The 22,161-nt window shown below is 34.8% G+C and overlaps 2 protein-coding genes and 1 pseudogene across 2 annotated transcripts; all 3 read right to left on the bottom strand.

Moving 5' to 3' along the window:
* Positions 1–5,868: 5,868 nt before the first annotated feature.
* On the bottom strand, positions 5,869–8,224 carry LOC140037574 (uncharacterized). Its single transcript, XM_072081975.1, has one exon. It carries the CDS (start codon positions 8,045–8,047, stop codon positions 6,053–6,055), a length of 1,995 nt encoding a protein of 664 aa, XP_071938076.1. The 5' UTR covers positions 8,048–8,224; the 3' UTR covers positions 5,869–6,052.
* A 635-nt stretch (positions 8,225–8,859) lies between these two features.
* On the bottom strand, positions 8,860–10,753 carry LOC113735386 (uncharacterized; annotated as a pseudogene).
* Positions 10,754–20,343: 9,590 nt separating this feature from the next.
* Positions 20,344–21,361, bottom strand: LOC113734928 (ethylene-responsive transcription factor 1B). The gene has a single exon (XM_027261704.2). The coding sequence runs from the start codon at positions 21,206–21,208 to the stop codon at positions 20,564–20,566; it is 645 nt and encodes a 214-aa protein (XP_027117505.2). The 5' UTR covers positions 21,209–21,361; the 3' UTR covers positions 20,344–20,563.
* Between the last annotated feature and the right edge of the window lie 800 nt (positions 21,362–22,161).

Here is a 22,161-nt window from a genome sequence, read left to right as displayed (position 1 = left end):
TTGTAGAATATGAATCTTTTATCTCCAAAATTGTCCCCTCCCCCTCCCCCCTCCCCCTCACACAAAAAAAATACCAGTAACAATCTTCAGAAAAAAAAATGATGCAAATGAGGGAGTTTGTTTCGATTCAAGGAAAGCATATAAGATGTTTGGATTCTTCAGTTTTTCAAAAACTAGTTTTTCAAATATTATAAAATTTTTTTAAAAGTAATCTAAAAGGTACTCTAAAAAGTAGTCTAATTTTTTTTAATGTTTAAAAAATATCCAAAGATATATTTTAAAAACTCTACTACTCTTAAATATTTCAAAATATTTTCTAAAAATATCCCAAAATATACTCTAAAAACTTTGCTATAGTAAAATTTTTCAAAAATACCCCAAAAACAACTAATCCAAATGAAGATAAATTACTAATAGATAATCTATTGAGTCTTGACTAGATAGATTTTATTGGAATGGTTCTCCCGTGGGAAGTCATGTGAAGAAGCTTAAGGTTGTGTTTGGATTGCATTTTATAGAATTTTTTATAAAAAAATTATTGTAACTATTTGATATATATGAGAAAAAAGGATAATAAAAAAATATAATTACAAAAAATGATGCAATTTTTTGATAAAAAATGGCTATCCAAACAAAATCTAGTAAGTCTTGACTAGTTGGTATTTACTGGACTGGTCCCCTGGTGGGAAATCATGCAAAGTAGATAGGGACATATCCTGCAGCAAATGATGACCGTGGCACAATCTTCCATGACAGATGATGATGATATTTACCCACTTTGAAAGTTTGTGGAAAAAGCCAAAAAGGTTGGGAAAAAAGTGATTTGATTTTGCATGGAATCAGGTTTAAACATTCAACACGTATTTTGACTTTTCACTAAGAGATGTGTACAAGGGAGGTTTGTTTTGGATTAAAAAGTTAATCTTAGATATTAAAAAAATAATCAATAGTGCTCTTAAGCAGTTTGGTCACCATCATAAAAATTTCTAAAGCACAACAACACATAGGAAAGCCCCAGCCAATATTAAAAAAAAGAAGCAGCTTAAATGTTCTTCCTTCTTTGATTTTACTGTATTCACTACAAGGTTTGTTGTAAATATCATCATCTAGCAGAATTGCGGCTAATTCCTTAGATGATCGATGAAAAAGGAAAAAAATTCAATCAATTATTGATCTGACAAGAGGCTTTTGTAAAACTATGCTTGCCAGAGTCAGTACGACAGGGAGAAGTGTATATATATATATTCGTAAAAGATGCTCCAAAAAGAAGGCCTGACAACATTTCTTTTCAAAAAACAAATCTTGTCCCCTGCCGGTGTGATCCAGCGCAGCAGGGGTGATCCTTTTGGGAAAAAAAAAAAAAAACCTGAAGCATTTTTTTTTAATAAATTTTCAGAATGCTGCCTGCTGCCGGGCTAAGGTGATTCTTTTAGGGAAAAAAAAAAAGTGCACCTGAACCAGGGATCGGCTAATCAAAGCCGAAATAAGGACCAGTAGTTTCACATGCACATGTTCATTGCTCAAAATGTTGTGTTCAAAATCATTGCTCACAAAGTTTCTCTAAAATCACTTGTCATTGGATTCTCTTATTCATCTTACTATAGGAGTATGGGATTGTTGATATTCTTCAAGTTTGATGGAGTTTTAAGCATCTTTTGCCTAAACCAAGGACTTATACAATTGTGCTTCTTTTTTTTTTTTTTTGTTTTAAAGTACAATAATGTTATATATTTCAAAATACAACAATATAACTGATTAGATGAATAATTTTAGTTATGCAGCTATATATATATATATATATATATATATATATATATCAAAATACAATTTTATTTGTACTACAATATATATATTTCAAAAATTCAACTCATATAATAATTTTATTTGTTACATGAGTTTTACTTTGGAATATAAATACAATTTTATTTGTACTACAATATATATATATTTCAAAAATTCAACTCATATAATAATTTTATTTATTACATGAGTTTTACTTTGGAATATATATTTTATATATATAGTTGCATAACTAAAATTATTCATCTAATTAGTTATATTGTAGTATTTTGAAATATATAACATTATTGTACTTTAAAACAAAAAAATTAAAGGCAAAAAATAGAAAATTTTATATGCTACTACGGGCTCTTTATTGTTATGAAAGTTATTGTGAGTTCTAATTTTCTACCTCTCTTACCTATCTTTTTCTTCAATTAGATAATTCTGCAAATTGATCATAGATTAATTGTAAAAGTTAGGGTTCCACGATTTACACTGGGAGAAAACAAGGGACTTATTAGTAATTGAATATGTCAAACTCGGGCCTGTTATGATTTCACAATTACAACTCTAATTCAATAGGTTAATAATTCTTTTGTATGAATAATAGGTGATACACAAGTACAGATGCTTTGCAAAATTCAAAGGGCAGCACTAATTGGAATTTTGATCCACATTATAATGCAAAAATGTACTTTGGTTTAAGAGAATTGAAGAAGCACAAGTTCCATCAAGCTAAAAAATGCACAAGTCTTTGGTTCAGGCGCACCATTTAAAAAAAAAAAAAAAATCATCCCTACCGACTCAGCTCGACAGGAGACAACTTTATAAAATAAAAAAAAGCTTCAGGTTACTTTAAAAAAAAAAAACTAGAGAGAGAGAGAGAGAGAATCACCGAGCCTGACAGGGGATGAGATTTGTATCCCAAAAAAAAAAATGCTGTCATGGCTATTTTTTTTTTTTTTTTCAGAATCTAACATTACCAAAAAAAAAAAAAAAATTATGCTTCTCCCTGCCGTACAAGGTCAGCAAGGTAGGCATAGTTTTGTAAAACCCCCTTATCAGACCAATAATTGATCAATTTTTTTTCATTGATAATCTAAGGAATTAGCCCAGAATTGCTTGTATTTTCCCTAACCAAAAGGAGGAAAAGAGGATAGTAAAACCAAAATGTGGTCCAGCATCTACAGTTAACACCTACGACTAAAACCCATAAAGGTTAAAGCCCTAAAGATGACCACAGTATAGCAGCCGGAAAAGAGATCTCATTCTCACTTTTTCGCACTTAGGAGTTAGGAGTCAAAGTTTATGCTCTTACATAATGTAAAACATATCGGTTAAGGCTTTGTTTGATAACATAAAAAGTGTTGAAATTGAATCTTTTCAAACATTCAGATGTTTTGAGTGTTTGATAAACGAAAATCCATCTGCTGAATTTGTTAAGCAGTGCTGAACTTGTGTGCATTTTTTTCAGCACAAAAATCCTAATTGAATGCTTAATTCTGATAATAATCAATAGAATTACTTCAAATACCTTATCTTATCTACTAAATCTACCCTTGTTTGTTAATTATATTCAAAATTCTTATCTAATTAAACAACCTGATATTCGTTATCTAACGATTTTCTGTTTCTCTTTCTCCCTTTTTAATAACTTTCACAACTTCTCCATACTCTGCATATAATATATTTCATCTTTTATGTTAATTTGATTTAAAAATAAATATTATCATTTTCATACCACAATTTTAATCTAATTAAATCATAGGTTCTATTTCTCTTTTGAATGAAAAGATATAAGGGCAAAATTGTTAAATTAAACTTATTAAGCATTCAGTTATAAATATTTATCAAACAATATAAATAAGTTTAATATTAAAATTTAGACATTCATATATTTCTTTTCAGTGCTTAAAATTCAGCAAATTAATTGTTTCAGTGTTCAGATTTCAGAATTCAAACATCGGAATTCAGATTCAGTTTTATCAAACGGAACTTTAGTCTTTATTCCTATTTGATAATTCAACTTAATGTTGAAAATTAATTTATTTAAAAAATTTTGAATACAGTATGTTTGATAACTGAAATGTCTAACTACTTTATATATTAAGTACTGCTTATTTGGTATACAAAATTTTAAGTGAAATTTTTTTACAAAATCTTCTGAATTAATCACATATATTACAACTCTTACACATATAACACTCTTATACACACTCTTACATAAATTATACATTTGCTCTCGCTATACTCGACACACACATATATACATGCAGAGATACATACAAATACACATACTTAAGTACAATTTCTTAATTATTTAACTATTTTCTCTCACACAAAACATTCTTTTTTCTCCAAATATACAAAAAAGGCAATTTTTTTAAAACGGTGTAAGTATAATATTTGTACGATATTTCAATTTAGTGCTATAATTCAGTTAGTTACCTAGAAGATGTAACTTTATCAGTTCAGCAATTTAATACATTCAACACTTAATTTTCAGATTTCAAAATTTAAATTTCAGACTTCAATTTAATCAAATGGGGCTTCAGTCAAATTTAATATTTTTCGATCATACAATTATAAGAAAATTGTTAGCAGGACCTTTTAAAGGGAGATTCTATAGTCTTTTTTTGAATATCATACTTTTAAGTTAAATTCACCGTTGATTGATAAAATACGTATTTTTGACCCTTTACATTGTTACAATTTCAATCATTTAAATTATAAAATAATATGATCATCAGAAATGCAAATTGAGGGAATACTTCCTGAGCCCACAAAACTTTGAGTAAATCTTATATACACTGATAGTGCATACACTATCACCGTTGAATCCATAACATATGTGCAAAAATTAAATTTCAAATTCAAAATTTACATAGTTGTCATTTATCTAATACTGACAATGTATACACTGTAAGTGTAGGAAAGATTAATCCTAAAATTTTCCCATTTGAAGCATAAACAATGTGATTATGTAAGTTAAACTTTTACACAGTTATGTCTGAAGCTTTGTTTTAGACAACTTATCTTTATCTGTAATTGCCAATCATTTGTTCACTTTGTTGTTCGTTACCAAACTCGCACGAAAATGTTTAGACCCATAAGTTCGTGAGACATGTACCTGCTCCGAGTGAAGGCAGTGAGGACACATATGTGAAGATGAAAGTATTAATGATACTATCCCAAAACAAGATACAACTTTTACATGTAGAATTTGACAATCCATTGTTCCAGTTCTTTCAAGTTTTCTACCATGATTGTCAAACCTCAATTCAATTACTATAACATTTAAATCTTTTGAGATTAAGCACAACTGTGTAAATTCTATAACAAATTTAAAAGTAAAAACACTAACTCTTGGAAAATCCAATCCAGATTTCAAAATATAAAATATTCCATTGAAGAAAATTCAGAAACATCTCATGGATCTTTGATGAAGATGGGTCTCAGTCCAGGTAAAGTTGCTGGCTGGAAGTCGGGCTTTTGGCCAACACATGTAGTGGAGCATTTTTCGAGCACACTGTGACGACTTTGGAGCTGATGAGGTGAACTGATGTCTAACACGAAATTTTGGGCCCAAACGGAAGTCTCACCACCAATGCAGTGGAAAGTCTGCTATTTCCTTTTGGAGAACTGGGCTACACCAAAATCTGTTAAAAGTGCTCCTCAACTTCCGACTATTTGCCAGCTGATTCAGCTATGCATTCCAGAAAATTAGAACTAAATATTCAAGTGCTTACCTCTTCTTTGATAGGAAATCAACAGTATATTCTTATTATTGCTATGTATCTTTCAAACTAGGGAGGCCAGGAGGGGGGGAAGGGAGAATTGAGCCCAGTATTTTCTTGAGTTTAGAAAAGCTTTTCTGGCATTATTTGATTTCAGAAAAGGACTTCCACCATTCTTCAGCTTCCAGGAATAAGTGTTCATTTATGGAGATAAAGACATTCAATTGCTTCATTTTATCATGTACCGTAAAATCATTAGCAAAGACCAGCATTTCAAGCAAACAGTCACATACTAGTTAACATGATACTGTAAATAGATGAAATTAACAAGAAACAGAAACCAAAGTAGTACAATGGAAAACCATATAAATTAGCATTTTCATTGAAAAGTTGAGAACAGCTCCAAAAGAGAACCATAACCAAAGCCTCCTGTAAGTTGTTAACAATTATCTAAGTACCAACCACAAGACAAGGCCATCAGGCAGCTACAACAAAGGCAAAATCAAACTAATTTATAAGTTAAATTCAACATGTCAATCAAAAACAGCTAGTTTCTTGTATTCTTCACCAGCAATGGCAAGCTCCATGACCTCTTCAGGGTTCACCACTCCACCGCCCTCCAGAAACATAGTCAACAGATTCTTGGAAAAGCCACTCACTAGCGCCACACCACTCTGATTAGCCAAAACTGGGGTGGACCTTGAATCTCTAAGGTTCCAAAACACAACCTCTGGCACATTCTGGTAGCCATTTTCCCTGAATTTCCTCTGTATGGCTTGATAATCCGTCTCCCAAGGATTCATTGATGCTTCATTAAACTCCATATCACTAAATACAAACACTCTCTTAATCAACTGTTCCTGACTCAGTTTTCCCTCAACTGCAACCTCCAAAATCCTATCAAATACTCCCTGAAAATTTGTGCTCCCACCCCAGTCCATCTCTCTCACAAACTTAGTCTTCTCTAGAAGGGTCTCTCCCTCCACCTTCTGAAGTTGAGGATCGTCACTGAATGTGATCAATTTACCTTTCCATGGTTCTTCACTCAATTCTGATACTAATACTCCTAAGGCCACAGACACCTCCATTGGTATCCCATACATGCTACCAGAAACATCACAAACAGCTATACAATTACTCAATTTCCCCTTCTTAACCATATCATCAACCAATCTTTTCCACTGAAGCTCCGCGACTTCCCCACCAACCCCATCTTCCAAAGCCCCAATAATCTCATGGGGAAGCAATGCACCAGCGGCGATTTTCGCCTTTCCACTCTTCACATCCTCAAGATATCCCTTAAACCTTTCCTCATCATGCTTAAAAAACACCTTCGTGTAGTTCTTCATTGCCACGGAGGCAACCCTTTTGTATGGAAGCGAATTCCATTGGTTTGCGCTCATATACACCTCAGGCAGTTCCAATGCCTTATGCAGTGGTACAAGCACTTCTTTCCTCAACCTATCCCTCACCCTATAAGCATAGTGACTCTCCTCAATTCCTTCATACTCCGGAAACTTTTCCTTGGGGTACATTCTTCTAGCAATACTTTCACACGTCAGAGTGGCCTTATCATAAGAAGAATCAACAGTTGGACACCATTTAGCAGCCAAGCTAATGTTACCAAGTTTCCCTGCATTCAAATTCTCAAAATCGGCCCTCAAAAGCTCAGCAAAGAAATCAGAGATTGTATCATGCAAGAGCCTATATTTTTCATCAGCATTATACTTCTCCAATCCCTTTTTCGCTTTGATAAACTCCTTTTCCCTCCTCAAAACCCTTGCATTTTCTTGCTCCTCTTTAATCTCCTCCTGAGTCTTACCTTTTTTCTCCTCCTTTTCTTTCTGAGTCGTATTTCGATTACCCCTCCTGAATCTTCCCCCTCTTCTCCCACAATACATCCCCATACTTTCCACATCATTTTCCCTTCTTTTCACCATCATCCTCTCATGTTTCTCAATCTTTCTAATCAAAGGTCCTTCTAGAATCCTATAAAGAATTTCAAAGAAATCCTTAAAGTAACCAAAATCAGCAATGGCCCTCAGATTACAAGCCAAAGTTTTAGGATGAAAGCAATGGAGCCAGTAAGCTGCCATGTAAAATCCTTCCTTATCAGATTTCCCAGTTCCCCTAACACCCCTGAGATTACAAATCAATTTCAAGGTGGTCAACGGGTTATGTGCCCAGGCCAATTGAAGCCGTCCGATCAGATCTTCCGGCTTGGTGTCGGGGACCACATGGAAAAAGAAATCCAAACATGGGTTTCCAGAAGAGAGAAAGGTTGGGGACATATTCTCAGTAAAACCCATAAATGGATGACGATCAATATTTAGGCCTTTGTACTGGGTGTTGATCATGTCGATTAGATCCTGTGGGGTTGGATTCTGGTTTTCAGTAGGGAATTTAAAAGGGTTTTCTGGAGACATAACAGTGGCTGAGTTGGCGGTTTCGACGCCGTCCGCGGAGGAGACCGACGGTTGTGCATGGCGGAGCTCTGGTGGACCAAGAAGGCGCAAGGCGGCAGGCATGGTTGATTGGGGGCTTTGTTGGATGCGCGATCGGAAGATGAGGAGAATGGCCGTTGGCGTAGAGATTTAATATAGTAATCGCGAAAGAGTAGCGAGCAGGGAAAATCGGAGAGGTTTTCAATACTCTACACCTAGTGTACAAGAACCGACCATGCCACGTTTCGGATTACAGTCTTGGAGAACGCGTTTTTAACTGTAATTGGTTCTTTTTCTAGACCCCGTGTGGGCGGATCTATTCTGCAAAAGCTTCAAACCGACTTAAAGCCTCAGCAATTGACACGTGGTGGCTGACTCGGAAGAGTTTAATCCAGGTGCCTGACAAAACCAAGAAAAGGACAAAATGTAAAAACTAAAAACACTTCATCAACGACTTTTTTTTTTTTTTTTTTTTTTGCATTTTTACTTAACTTTCAAATTTTCATTTTATTTTGTATTTTTGGCAAATAAAATTACTGGCCAATAACCAAAATAGCTTCACGAGAAAACAAGGTTGCGTTGCATCTCATACTTTTTACTACATCATATACACATAACATGTTTGATCTTTGTTCTAATTAGACAGTCCATGTTTGGAGGAGGTTGGTGTAGCCTTGAATTAACTGAGTATACAATCAAGCCATATGCACATTAGCATTGATGGTTCGTACAAGGCATGTGCAGTAACATGGACTGTTGGTATTTGGATTGAACATGGTTAATTTGGATTGAAGTACCAAGCAATATGGGTAACAGATGCTTTTTGTTTTACATCTTTGTGGCATTGGATTGATAAAGCACTTGGATTAGCACCAACGAACTTAGCAGGATGGTGAGAAGTAATGAATCATATATACTACAAAGTTGCAACAAAAATTCAAAACCAAAGCTGAAATGAATTGTTCCTATTGATTCCCAGCAAAAAACTTGATCATCTTTCAGCAAACAAAGTATAATTTCAATTTCTCAGTCATAGATAACAAGTTTCTGGTACTCTTCGCCTGAGATAGCATGTAGCATCACAGCTTCCGGGTTTAAAATCCCACCTTCCTCCAGAAACAGGGTTACGAGATTCTTGGAGAATCCGCTGACAAGAGCCACACCTTCTTGGTCACTAGGCACAGGAGTTGCAACCGAGTTCCTAAGGTTCCAGAAAACAATTTCAGGAACTTTTGGATAACCATTTTGCCTAAACTTCCTCTGTATCACTTGGTGGTCAGTTTCCCAAGGATGTGCTGATGCTTGATCAAACTCCATATCACTGAACACAAATAGCCTCTTTATCATCTGGTCCTCCCTCAGTTTCCCTCTTACAGCAACTTCCAAGATTTTGTCAAACACCTTTTGAAAATCAGTGTTACATCCCCAGTCCATTGTTTGTATAAACCCGGTCTTTTGTTGAAGGCTTTCCCGTTGAATCGTCTGGAGTTGAGGTTGTTGACTGAATGTTATCAACTTTCCCTTCCATGGCTCGTCACTTAGTTCAGAAATTAGTAGCCCAAGAGCCACAGAAACATACATTGGGATCCCTCTCATACTCCCTGATACATCACAAATAGCCATACAATTGGTTAATTTCCCCTTCTGGGCTAGATCATCCACCATCCTTTTCCATTGAAGCTCTGCTACTTCTGGCCCTGTTGCATCATCCAACGATTTGATAATCTCGTGAGGAAGCAATGCTCCTGCAGCAATAGTCGTTTTCCCACTCTTTACATCTGCAAGATACCCTTCAAATCGTTCTCTGTCATGCTTGTAGAACAAATCCTTGTAAAGATTCAGCGCAACTGATGCCACCCTCTTATATGGAAGGGTTTTCTATTTATTCGCGCAAATATAAACCTCCGGCAACTCCAGAGCCTTGTGGAGTGGAGCAAGAACTTCCCTTCTTAGCCTATCTCGAACCCTGAAGGCATAATGAGCATCCTTCATGTCTTGGTATTCAACATAATCTTCAACATGGAAAAGCTTCCGTGCAATACTTTCACATATAAGTGTTGCTCTATCGTACGACGAATCAAGAGAAGGACACCATTTTGATGCAAGGCTGATCTTATGCAGGTTTCCCTCATGATAAAATCCCAAATCTGCTCTCAACAGCTCCGCAAAAAAATCAGAGATTTTATCACACAAGAATTGGTAATCAGAATCGTGGTTATACTTGTCCAAGGCTTTTCTTGCCTTGGCAACGGTTTTCTTCAACCTCTCCTTCCGGACTTTTTGCTTATCATCCCTGCCTAGTTTTCCTTTTTTACCATCTGCGGATCCCAACGTTTCATATCTTCTCTCGTCCCAATTTTTCCTCTGGAGTTTGCGAACGTCAGGGCCTTCAAGTATCCTATAAAGAATCTCCAGCATGTCTTTGAAGTACCCAAAATCTGCGATGGCCTTAACGTTGCATGCTAGGGTTCTAGGATGGTTTTCATGCAACCACAAGGCGGCAGTGTAAAAGCCTTCTTTGTCAGACTTGCCAGTGCCTCGAACACCCCTAAGATTGCATATAAGTTTGAGGGTTGTCAAGGGATTATATCTCCAAGACGATTGGAGACGGTCTATGAGTTGTTCTTTGGGTGTATCCGGTACTACGTGAAAGAAAAAGTCTAGACAAGGGTTTCCAGCAGGGCGTGGGATGGAAGATCCATTGCGGATAACCCTACCTGCATATAAAATCAAAAAATCAAAATTCATAAAAAATCTGGATATTTATGAAATTTCTGCTGTATTTTTTAATTTTCTACTATATATATTATTTTTTTGAAGCTATTGTATTTATTTTTTTATTCAATTAATTGTTATTGGATCTTAAAGAAATAAAAAAGAACTAAAACATAATATTTATATGAGAGAAATAGTAATATAATAAAAAATGGGACAGAGAATGACATAGGGTGTTGGGACAGAAGATCCGTTGGCAGGGTTATCAAACTTATGGTGGTGCAGGGGTGTCTTTACATAGAATTTGATTTTCTTGGAGGTTACACAAGTTATCTAATAAAAGCAACGATATAAAATCCCTTAAAAGATGCACCATTCACCGACGTGCTTGGGAGGGAATAAATTCATATCTTTCTACACTAAATTCACACCTTGTACACTTACCAAACACTTATGCCCTTAGATTTTATGTTTATTTGATACTTTTTGTAGTTTCAAGAAACATATATTCATATAATAAAAAAGAGAAAAAACAAATCAAATTACATTTTAAAAGAAAATATTTCCAAACATTTTACAAGAGATTAAGAATATTTACTAATTTAAAATATAATTTAGCAATCCAAAATTTTCAAGTATTAATTAGCATGTAAATTGAAATTTTCACATATTTCAATTCCATAAAATTAAAATCGAGCAAGTTCCAAGGTGAAATATGCAATCATATTGACTTCATACTAATATTTATCATTTGGTTACATGTAAATTTTAAACAAAGTTTAATTTAAAAAAAAGAGGGAGTAGGTCATAAGGAGAAGAGAAAAAGAATTAAAACAACTTTAGAAAAACATAAATTTTGGAACGAGAGAAACAGGAAAAGAAATGTCTATATGAGACTTGAATAAAAATTTGTGTGAAATTTTTTTCTACAAAAAGATTAGGTGGTGGTAAGACTCCGTTTGGATTAATTGTTTTTGGGAGTATTTTTGAAATATTTTACTGTAACAATGCATGTGAAAAACTTTTATTGTACATGTTTTTAATTGTATTTTTGAAAATAGATTTTGGATAATTTTAAGATTTAAAATTTTAATGAGATATTTTTAAAATTGCATCAAGAAAGAATCTTTGAAAAAAGACAGGGTACGGTAGACTTCTTCCCCAACTCTCCTCTTGGGCAAAAAGCTTTTGTTCTCTCCTCTGGTGGTGGTGGAGTTTCTTTCCGCTGCCCTTTCTTCTTTGTCAAGTCAATCCGGAATCAATCTTCAAATAACAGATGTCTAACATGACAAAATCTTCAAATAACAGATGTCTAACTTGACAGTATGCGAACATACGTCGAGTTGGCTGCTATCGCTTCTTCCTACCATAAAAGTATTTGTCTCAAGGAGGAATCCTCGGGTTCCGTCTGTCTTCTGGGTTTGGAGAAGTGTAGATTTTCAAGAACAAGAATCTTATGATTTCCACCACTCCTTCCCCCTCGCTCCTCTCTCCTCCTCCCTCTTTCCCTCCCCTATTCTTGGTGGTGTTTTTGAGGTATTTTTGAGAATATTTGGAACGTATTTTGGGATATTTTTATTTAAAATATGTTTGGATATTTTTTAAGAAATTTATACCACTCACCACCACCACCAATCTCCACCACCGCCTCCCTCCTCTTCCCTCCTCTCTCTCATCCTTTTTCCCTCTCTTTCCCCTTCATCCCCTCCCCTTTCCATTCTCCCCCTCTTCCTCCCTCTTTTTCTCCTTCTTCCCTACCCCTCCTCCCCCCTTAGACCCACTCGGAGATTGCCAATCCGACCTACAATAGCGCAGCCTTTCTGGTCACAATCAGATCTAGTTGCGACCAGAAGGTCACGACTAGTGCAATCAAAAGATCGCAGCTGGAGTTGCTGCTGGTTCTTAGGGGAAGAGAGGAGAGGGAGGAGGAAGGAGAAGGAGAATGAGAAGGAGGAGGAGAGGAGGAAGGAGGGGAGAAAAATGGAGGGGGAGGAGAGAGGGAGGAAGAAGGGGAGGAGCAACGGTGGAGGTAATAGTGATGGTGGAGGAGGGAGTGGTAGATGGTTGTGGTGGGCGGTGGTGATTGGAGAAAGAAGAAAAGGCGATAGGATTTATTTATATTTATATTTATTTTTTTAAGGTGTATTTTGAAATATAAAGAGTGTTATTTGATGATATTTTTTAAGTGTATTACTGTAGATTTGTAGATGAAAAATAAATATTTCAAAACTCTCAAATCAAAACGGTTTCTCCCTCCATTTTGTAGAAAGATAATTAAATAATATAAAAAGTGCTAATTTAATGTATAAAAGCTAAAGACATGATTGTCTAATAAGTGTATAAGATGTGAATTTAATATATAGGGGTGTGGATTTAGCATCTCCCTATATTCACACACACATATATTTACAGATGCACATATATAATACTGAATTCCAAATAGATTTATATTATACACACACACACACATATATATATATACATTAAGTTTTTTTTTTTTTCAAAGAGACTTGTATTGGTCACTATGTGGAATATCTGTCACTTCTGTTTGAAGCCTAAATACACCCCAATTTTGGTTTCTTCTAAGCCACCTTTTTTTTTGGCAAAACATTTATCAAATGCTCCCCTGACGTTAATCTCCGTTATAAAATGTTGCTTGCATCAGTAAAACGTAAATCTAATTGCCCCAAAATACTCTTTGTAAATTAGGTAGGTTACATTTATTTCTCTTGAGTTTTGTCCAAATTACATTTACTTCCCTAAGGTTTGTCTGAATAACAAGGTGAGCCCTATAATTTGTGCAAAACAATCCGAATGTTTTAAATAGTCATATGTTTATTAAATAAGCATTTCCCACCGGTCAATTGCATCAATTAAAGCAAGAATGTTTTAAAAAATTATGAAAATTCCTATTACTTACTAATCCAATTCTTTGCCCATTCTTTTTATGACAAAATTAACAATGGTGCTTTGTTCACTAGTGTAATTTATTTAGCTGCCTATTGTAATTTGATATTAGGAACCATTTCCATGTTAATGTACGAAAAATCAAACTTCATTATCCAAAACATAAAATAAACTATTAATTTTAAATCTATCTCTGCACATTGAATGTTAATTTTTATTGATAGAGATATCCACTAAGAAATTAAAAGTATAAGACAAATAAAGCAACATATTCAGGGGTCAAAAGTATAATACTATATCATGCCTAAAAGAATAAATAGTTCAACTAAATTATTCTCCCATGCCAAATCATACTTTTTATATCTAATAGACTTTTGTTATATGGAAAAAAATTGTATTAGAAAGTGTGGTACCATCTAAAATAAGTTTTAGGCAAAAATAAAAAGGAGAAAGGAAGAGGCTCTCTCTCTCTCTTGCTTACCATTTCGTGCTAGTTTGGTGATCAATAGTTTTCTTTCAATTTGCATTTTATTTTTTCTTGCATAGCATTAGGGGATTTCTCATTGATAGAAAGCTATTCGAGGGGTTGAACTGCATTCTGGTCAAATTCTAGGGTCGTTTTGTAATTTGATCAAACTTCAAGGAAGGTAAATATAATTTTTTTCCAGAGGGCAGCTTTATCATCATTTGTTTGCTTCCGTTAGTTTAAGGGTTAATTACATTTACCTCCCTTGAGTTTTGACTATATTACCAATCAATTCCTGTAATTTGTCCAAATAACGGTCTCACCCTTTGAATGATCACACATTTAACAAAAACCCCCTTAATGTCGAAAATGCCCTTATTGAGGTCATGTTGCTTAAAAAAAAGAACATATTTTTATTTTATTAACCCTGAAACAATCCAAAAAAATAGAAAAATTTTTGCTTATTATTTTATAAAAACCATATCTTTGCTTCCATAAATAGTTTTGAATCAATAATTATTTTAAATCTTAAAAATGAATATTAAAAATTAGATAAATTGAAAGAAAAATAAAAAAGAAGCAATTATTTTAAATCCTCAAGTATGGTTCGAATTTGTGGTTCAAGGCATGTTGCAGAGAGCACAAGGCATGTTTTTCTCAATTTAAACCATATTCCAAGAATTAAAATAATTTCTTCTTTTTTTTTATTTTTCTTTCAATTTATCTAATTTTTAATATTCATTGATTCAAAACTATTTTTTTTAAGATTTAAAATAATTATTGATTCAAAACTATTTATGAAAGCAAAGATATGGTTTTATAAAATAATAAGCAAAAACTTTTTTCTATTTTTTTGGATTGCTTCAGGGTTAATAAAATAAAAATATGTTCTTTTTTTAATGCAACATGGCCTCAATAAGGGCATTTTCGACATTAAGGGAGTTTTTGTTAAATGTGTGATCATTCAAAGGGTTAGACCGTTATTTGGACAAATTACAGGAATTGATTGGTAATATGGTTAAACCTCAAGGGAGGTAAATGTAATTAACCCTTAGTTTAATTTGAACACTACCACTCATAAGTCAGGATGGCAACGGGGGGGCCCCCCACCCCGTCCGCGCCCTGCCCAGCCCGGCTTTCCTCGCGGGTGCCCCCGTGAGGGTAGTAAAAATTTATTATATAATTTTATTACAGTTAAATTTTAGCAAATAATCAAGTACTAAAATATTAACACATCATCAAATTATTATTCATTGTAATTTTACAATTGAAACTTATAAAAACAATCAAACAAAAATTATTTGAATACAATCCAACATAATAAAATAAATATAACTAAAGTAGTCAAGTTTTCACTTTTAACACATATACAATCACTAATTCATTATTGTGCTTGTACTTTTTTTAAGAAAAAATGTTATTGTATTAAGTATAAATGTATAATTAGGGATTTAGTATAAATGTATTAGTAAATTTAATATAACCAATTAATAATTTGTATTAGTACACATATATAATTATTAGTATAATTAATAATATCAATTATATTATATATACTAATAGATATTATATAATACATATAACTAATAATATCATTATCATAAGTTTGTAACTAATTAAATTATATATTATATATAATTATATACATATATATTTTTTATATATTTATTTTTTTAAAGCGGGTGGTGGGGCGGGGGTTGGGGCGGGAGTACACTCCCCCGTCTCGTTTCTAAGCGGGGGGGGGGGGTGGGGAAAATTCCCCTCGTCCCCGCCCACCCCCTCCCCATTAGCCCCCCGCGGGGCAGGTGCATTGCCATCCCTACTCATAAGGGACTTGTGAGGGGTAAATCTAATTTGGTCAACCCGCAGGTTTGGTTTTGTTTTGTAATTTGACCAAATCACATAGGAGGTAGATGTAATTAACACAAGAAATAATGAAGGGATCCTCGGATGATGAATTTTCACTCAGTAATGTCGCTAGTTCTTATCTGATCATCTGAATTCTGAAAAATCTTTCTTCATAAAGTTCCTACACACGAATCTGGCTGAAGAACCCCCTTTTTTTTTGTCAATTTTCCTGTGCTTCAGTGTGTTTGGATTGTAAAATATTTAAGATAATTTTGTGAAAAAGTACTGTAGCACTTTTTTGATATGATGTATGTGAGATAAAAAAGGTGATTGGAAAATGTGTTGATGATGCAAGCAATTTAGTGTATGTAAATAAGATTTAAATAAAGTAGAATAATTGGCAATCCAAACACAGAAGTGGAATAAGTCTTGTGTACATATCAATGGCTAGATCCTTACAGCTCTTAGTCTTGTGTACTTGAGTACTCAAACTGATTTGGATACCTTTCTAGACTAAAAGAATTAAACAACCGAAAGAAAAAAAAAATGGGCAAGAATTTCATTGAAAATAATTAAAAATTGTAAACTGAGCAAGAATATTTCTCCAATCAATATGCACTACGGTGGAGATTGAAGAAACAAAGAACCCGTCTTCAGAGTTCAGTGAATGCTAAGAATGCAACAGTTATCTAAGGGAACTCATCATATTTTTGTTGAAAAAGAAAGAAGGAAGCAAATCAGGTGTGAAGGCGTGCTGCTTCTGATTGATCAAGATCAACATTTTCGACTAGATCTCCAAGATAACGTTCTTTTACAAGGTATTTGAGTACCCCCGAAAGCGTAAGAGTGCTGGAGCAGAGTGGAAAAGCTGAACCTGGACGTTTGTGGCAACATCAACTGAAGAATCCTTAACCGAATTATCATGATTTTTGTAGACGAATGACCTGGATTATGCATCTAGACGTTTGATACTGTTCAAGGATTCTGCAAAATTGTTCATTTAATCCAGAAACTTTCCTTTTACTTAGCCAACGTGGAGAACACAGGATTAACAGAAACATCTGTCTCTGATTAATTAGCCCCTCGCATTAATTAAATACCATGATTATGACTTAAAAATTGATTGAAGCACTATCCCTCCACTAGTCTACTTCCAAAGAAAGTGACGCATAGCCTCCATTGTTGCCCATTAAGGTACACGGGAAAATCTTACCAACCATAGGGATCGAGGACAAGTGTATTAAACAGCCGAAAGATGCTTTTTTCCACAGCTGATGGAGAATCTCTCTGTTAACTCTTCTGAGACCTCGGACATGTTAAAGAAAATTCACCAATCATGACTTTTGCACAATGCATTTTTTTACATCAGAAGTTAGTTATCTGTCTCATTTCTCTTTACTAGAGTTTGGCTGTCTCTGTTCTTCTGCATCTCTCTTTAGTTTGTCCCTATGCACGAAGAATTTCTAAGGCCTGGAATCAAATTTAGCTAAACCTATTTCCGACCAAAATCCAGGCATAATAACTTAGTCCATAGTGAACATAGCTAACAAGAAACTAACCGAGCCAGTGATATCAAACCTTTTCTATTGCATTGTCAAATAAGCCGGTGAAGTAGTTAACATAGAGAACCAATTAAATTTGCGAAAATTATATTTTACCCCCATGTGGTTTAGCCTTTTTTTTTTTTACATAACCGCCCTATGATTTCTAAAGCTATACATAACCCCCTCATGGTTTGAATTAAAGTGTCAAGGCGATGGAAATAGTCATTCGTAACGGAACTTCTAAAAATATCGAAATTACCCTTATGAATACATGACACACTAACCCCCTTATGGTTTAATACTTTACTATATAACCCTCTTATAATTTTCAAAATATACACATAACCCCCCTTGATTAATAAATAATTTTTAACTTTACATAAGGGTATTTATGACATTTTAGGTGACTCCATTACGAATGATCATTCCCGTCACTTTGACGCTTTAATCCAAACCATGAGGGGGTTATATATAGCTTTTGAAATCATAGGGGGGTTATGTAAAAAAATGCTAAACCACATGGGGCTAAAGTGGAATTTGCCCATTAAGTTTCTTTGACCATCATTTTGCTGTTCAGTGCCCAGAGAGGATCAAATTAGAAAATGTTCAAGAACAGATGTAAACGATTTCTTATTGGTTACATGGTCTCAGAGCTAATGAAATTATTCAAGTTCAATGAGACAAAACAATTTGAGAATTGTTACGTCTTAGTCTCAGTGCCAGTTCACTAGCGCATGCTTCCACCGTAGAATTCAGAGATCGATTGGTCTATAAGAATGACACTACCTCAGCAGGGAAAGTGGTCTTTGGCCATTACACGACTGGATTCACTTAACCATCCATCAGTAACTAGTGATCACAATTTCATCTTTAGTGGACAAAGCAAGATTATGACAAGGTGCTGTATTCTTTAACTTAAACCAGTGGAAAAAATTTAATGCAAATGCCCTTTTATTAATTAGGATGGTGATTGTTAAGACTTTGAATTTGAATGAACTTTGACCAAGAATATTGAGAATGCAGTAATAAACTTGAACTTTACCATGCAAATAGGAAAATTTTGTGAAACACAAACGAATCACGAGAACTCCCCTTCACCTTGCGTCCGTTTACGTGGTTCCTCTTATGCTCGCCAATAATTCCTTTTCCAATTTCCAATAATAGTCGTTCATAAATGTCTACATCAGTATATATCCCAAGCCCTACCAACTCATATCTGAAAACTTAACTGGTTTTACGGCGCGTTCGATCAAATTGAAATTTGAAAATTGAAATATAAAATCTGAACTCTGAAGTCTGAATAAGTAATAAATTTGATTCACTTGGAGTATATATCACATTAAGTGATAAGTGAATAGTTTATCACTCATTTTTTGAGCCAAGTTTTGCCTAATAAATTCAGTGCCACTTAATTAATTCAGGGGTTCCATTTTTAGTTATTAAACGCAATTGAACATATTAAAATTCGAATTCATTAAATTTAAGTACTGAATTGAATTATCAAACAGGGCCTAGTCCGAAAAATGTTTCTTGGTTTTGTTCAGCATCTTTTTTTTCCCCCGAATTGTATTTTCTGATTTTTCTGATCAATCTGCTTCATCTGACCTCACCCGTCTGCTTTCCTGATGAATTTACTTAATACAATTTCATCTTTGCGGTACATATCTCTTAAATACATCTTTGCTAATGCATTTACTTTTCTACTAAATTGTACATCTTAGCTACTGCATGTAAAACAAAAATGATGAATATATCTTTCAACCAAAGTTGGCACCTTTTGCTAGCGAGAGACGGTGAGCTGAAAAGTAAAAAAGCATGTGAGATTATCAGCCTCAGTCATGCATGATTTTCAGTATGACTCATACTTCAAGAAGAAATTGAATAAATACACATTAACACATTGGTTATTCTAATTAATTTGTTTTAATGAAAAGATAAATGCGTGGCACTCTACCTAATACTATGGCCCTACTGCAAAAGCAGATTAGTTTATCTAATAAGTAATATGTGTTGCTCTACCTAATGCATGTGACCTAATTGCAGGGAGAAGATTCTGAGTCTTTTTTTTTTTTTTTTGCCCTTTTGACATTAGACCAAAATAGTTTTTCTAATGAATGGATCCGTTTGTACATTCATGACCAAGAACGAGCACGTACAGCATCATGCATACATCTATGCTTCTGATTTATAAATAATTCTGGCCCACTGGATGACACTCTGCCTCTCCTCTGCAATTTAAGGAAAGATAAGGACAGCATCTTATCAAAATTGCTCATTGAGAAAAGAAATTGTTGATTCTTGCAGAAACAGACCAGGTTAAGTTAATTAAGGCTTTGAATCATCATCATTTCTTTTGTCATTTGAACCAAATAAAAATTGGGTTAATCCTTTCTTTGCGGTTTCTGGAGAAAGTAAAAGTGCATTGAATCCGGTTTGACCAGGAATATGAGCTAGGCCTCAATAGATTATCATGAATCTGGTATATAAAACAAAAAATAGAAAGCTGAGATAAAAGTACGTGTCAATTTTTTTTTTTTTTTTTATTGAACCCACCCGAGAGCCGGAATATTGGCAATGTGTAAGGTTGAATTCAAACTTCATCTCCTCACCCCTTCAGAAGAAAAGATTGAACGTCAAAGGAAATACTGAAGTATTTACAACAGCCTGACTCTTCCTCCAATTCAGAATAGGACCTCTTTTTATAGAGTAATAATAAATCGTGATGTAAGGACCCATGAGAAATTTAATAAGGTTAAAAGCTCGGTTAGTTAAGAGGGAGATTGGATAACCCTCTGCATAAAGAGATACTGTATATAAAAAGGTTGGTTTCTGGTCTGCATGTTGCCATATTTAATATTTTAGCCTTCTGGTATTTGGCTGGAAGATAGAAACAAGAGAGATATTGGTAGCCGGCCGCCTTTACTTAAAAGTTTGAAAAGTAGGAACAAAATAGCCTTGGGAAAACAATCTACCACAAGTAGAATTAAAGAAACATTTTTACAAAAATATCACACAGGATATCATCTGCAACCAAATAAAGTAACGAAGAAGAGAAGAATCAGAAAGGAGATTAAAATGAATAACTAGCTCAGAATCTTTTGATTCTCCATGGACTAGGCTTTAACTTGTGCTCAAAAGCTCTTCCAAGTAATCATTGCCCAAGTCCTCGAACACCACTAAATTTTCTACCTTGACTTCTCTTGCTTTACTTTTTCTGATCACATTTCTTCTCCCCATGGAGTGTTTTCTCTTCAATGCAACGACAGGGGAGCATCCGTCTTCCATAGTTGCCTTCATCTCCATGAGTGATTCGCGAACTCTATCAACCGGAAAATTAAGGATTGCTGCTTGACCTCGCATCGAAAAAGCAGCTTGATCGTAAGCTAAAGCTGCGGCTTCTGCGCTGTCAAATGTGCCCAGCCACACTCTTATACCATTCCTAGTTGAATCCCTTATCTCTGCCGCGAATTTCCCCCACGGGCGCCTTCTTACTCCTCTATAAGCTTTCTCCTTCTTGGGTTTTTCTTCGGGCTTCGAACTAACTTCTTCTTCCTTAATTTGATCAGAAGAATTGATTTCGGATGTTTCTTGAACAGCCTGTGCTTGTGCCAGGAGACCATAGAGAAGCATTTCTTCAGAGTCATTTTCATTAAATGGTAACGAATTGTGGAAATTTTGGCTATCCCATGGAAAAGAATCGACTGATCCGAACGATGAATCAGAAGAGAAGTCAGAAATCCTAGAGAAGAAAACTGTTGAATCCATTTCGTGTTCCGTGGGAATGAGGATGCTCTGCTTGGAATGTTGTAAAAGTTTGGTGACCTCTATGTGGAGGACTAGTCTCCTATATATACCCCCCGGAGAGGGGCAGTTGGAAACTTGGACTGCCCCGGGGGGGGGGGGGGCGGGGGAAGTGGAGGTGAGAAGGGGGTTGAACATCAGTGAAATTATGAAAGCAACAGTTGAATGCAAAAATTGGACGAAGAATAAGAGGGGCAGAAAAGGGCAAAATGGAAAAGAGTGATGTTGTGGCCTGATTCAGTGTGTCCAAGGAGGATGTCTTTGTTTTTTGTGAGTAATATATTTTATTAGCTTGGACCAATTAGAGAATGCTACACGTGGGTCAAATGAATAAGCTAGGCCGCCAGGTCAGGCTAACAGTTTATGACATCATCTGATAAGATTTTCTGAACTCAATTTTCCTTGGCTCCTTTACTCTGGATAGAATAGAATGGAACTTCATTATGGCAAATGTCCATGTTGCCATGTCCGTATATAGAGCCCAGGGTGCAGGAATGTAAAATTGCCATTCTTGGGACACGATGCTGTCCAGATGTCGATGCTACAGGATTGTTTCATGAGAAAGATAATCATATGAAAGAAAGGAAGGCGTTCAAGGGATTCTCATGCTGCTTTCTTCTTGTCCTTGAAATACTGCTAGAGTTAAACAGCTCTGGCTTAGCCCTAATGCAAGAAAACCAGTCAGCCCTCTGCCCAGTGGACTGCACCAGTAGTAGTAGTACTTTCTGAGACTTTGATGATGTATACGGCCGACCGTTTGAATTGCTATTTTTTGAAGTTTTTTTTTTTTTATCAAAAAAAGACATATTATAACGATTTGATAAAGGTAGGTTCTCGACTGGTTGGTTGGTTGGAAGAGTATCCCAAGATTTAGATACGTATTGTTTGTTCTTGCTGAAATGATTTGACAAAAAAAG

The sequence above is a fragment of the Coffea arabica genome, chromosome 3c, assembly GCF_036785885.1.
Source record: "Coffea arabica cultivar ET-39 chromosome 3c, Coffea Arabica ET-39 HiFi, whole genome shotgun sequence".
NCBI classification, from domain to species: Eukaryota; Viridiplantae; Streptophyta; class Magnoliopsida; order Gentianales; family Rubiaceae; genus Coffea; species Coffea arabica.
The sequence above is the reverse complement of the archived record's forward strand: the minus strand, read 5'-3'. Positions and strand labels throughout refer to the sequence as shown.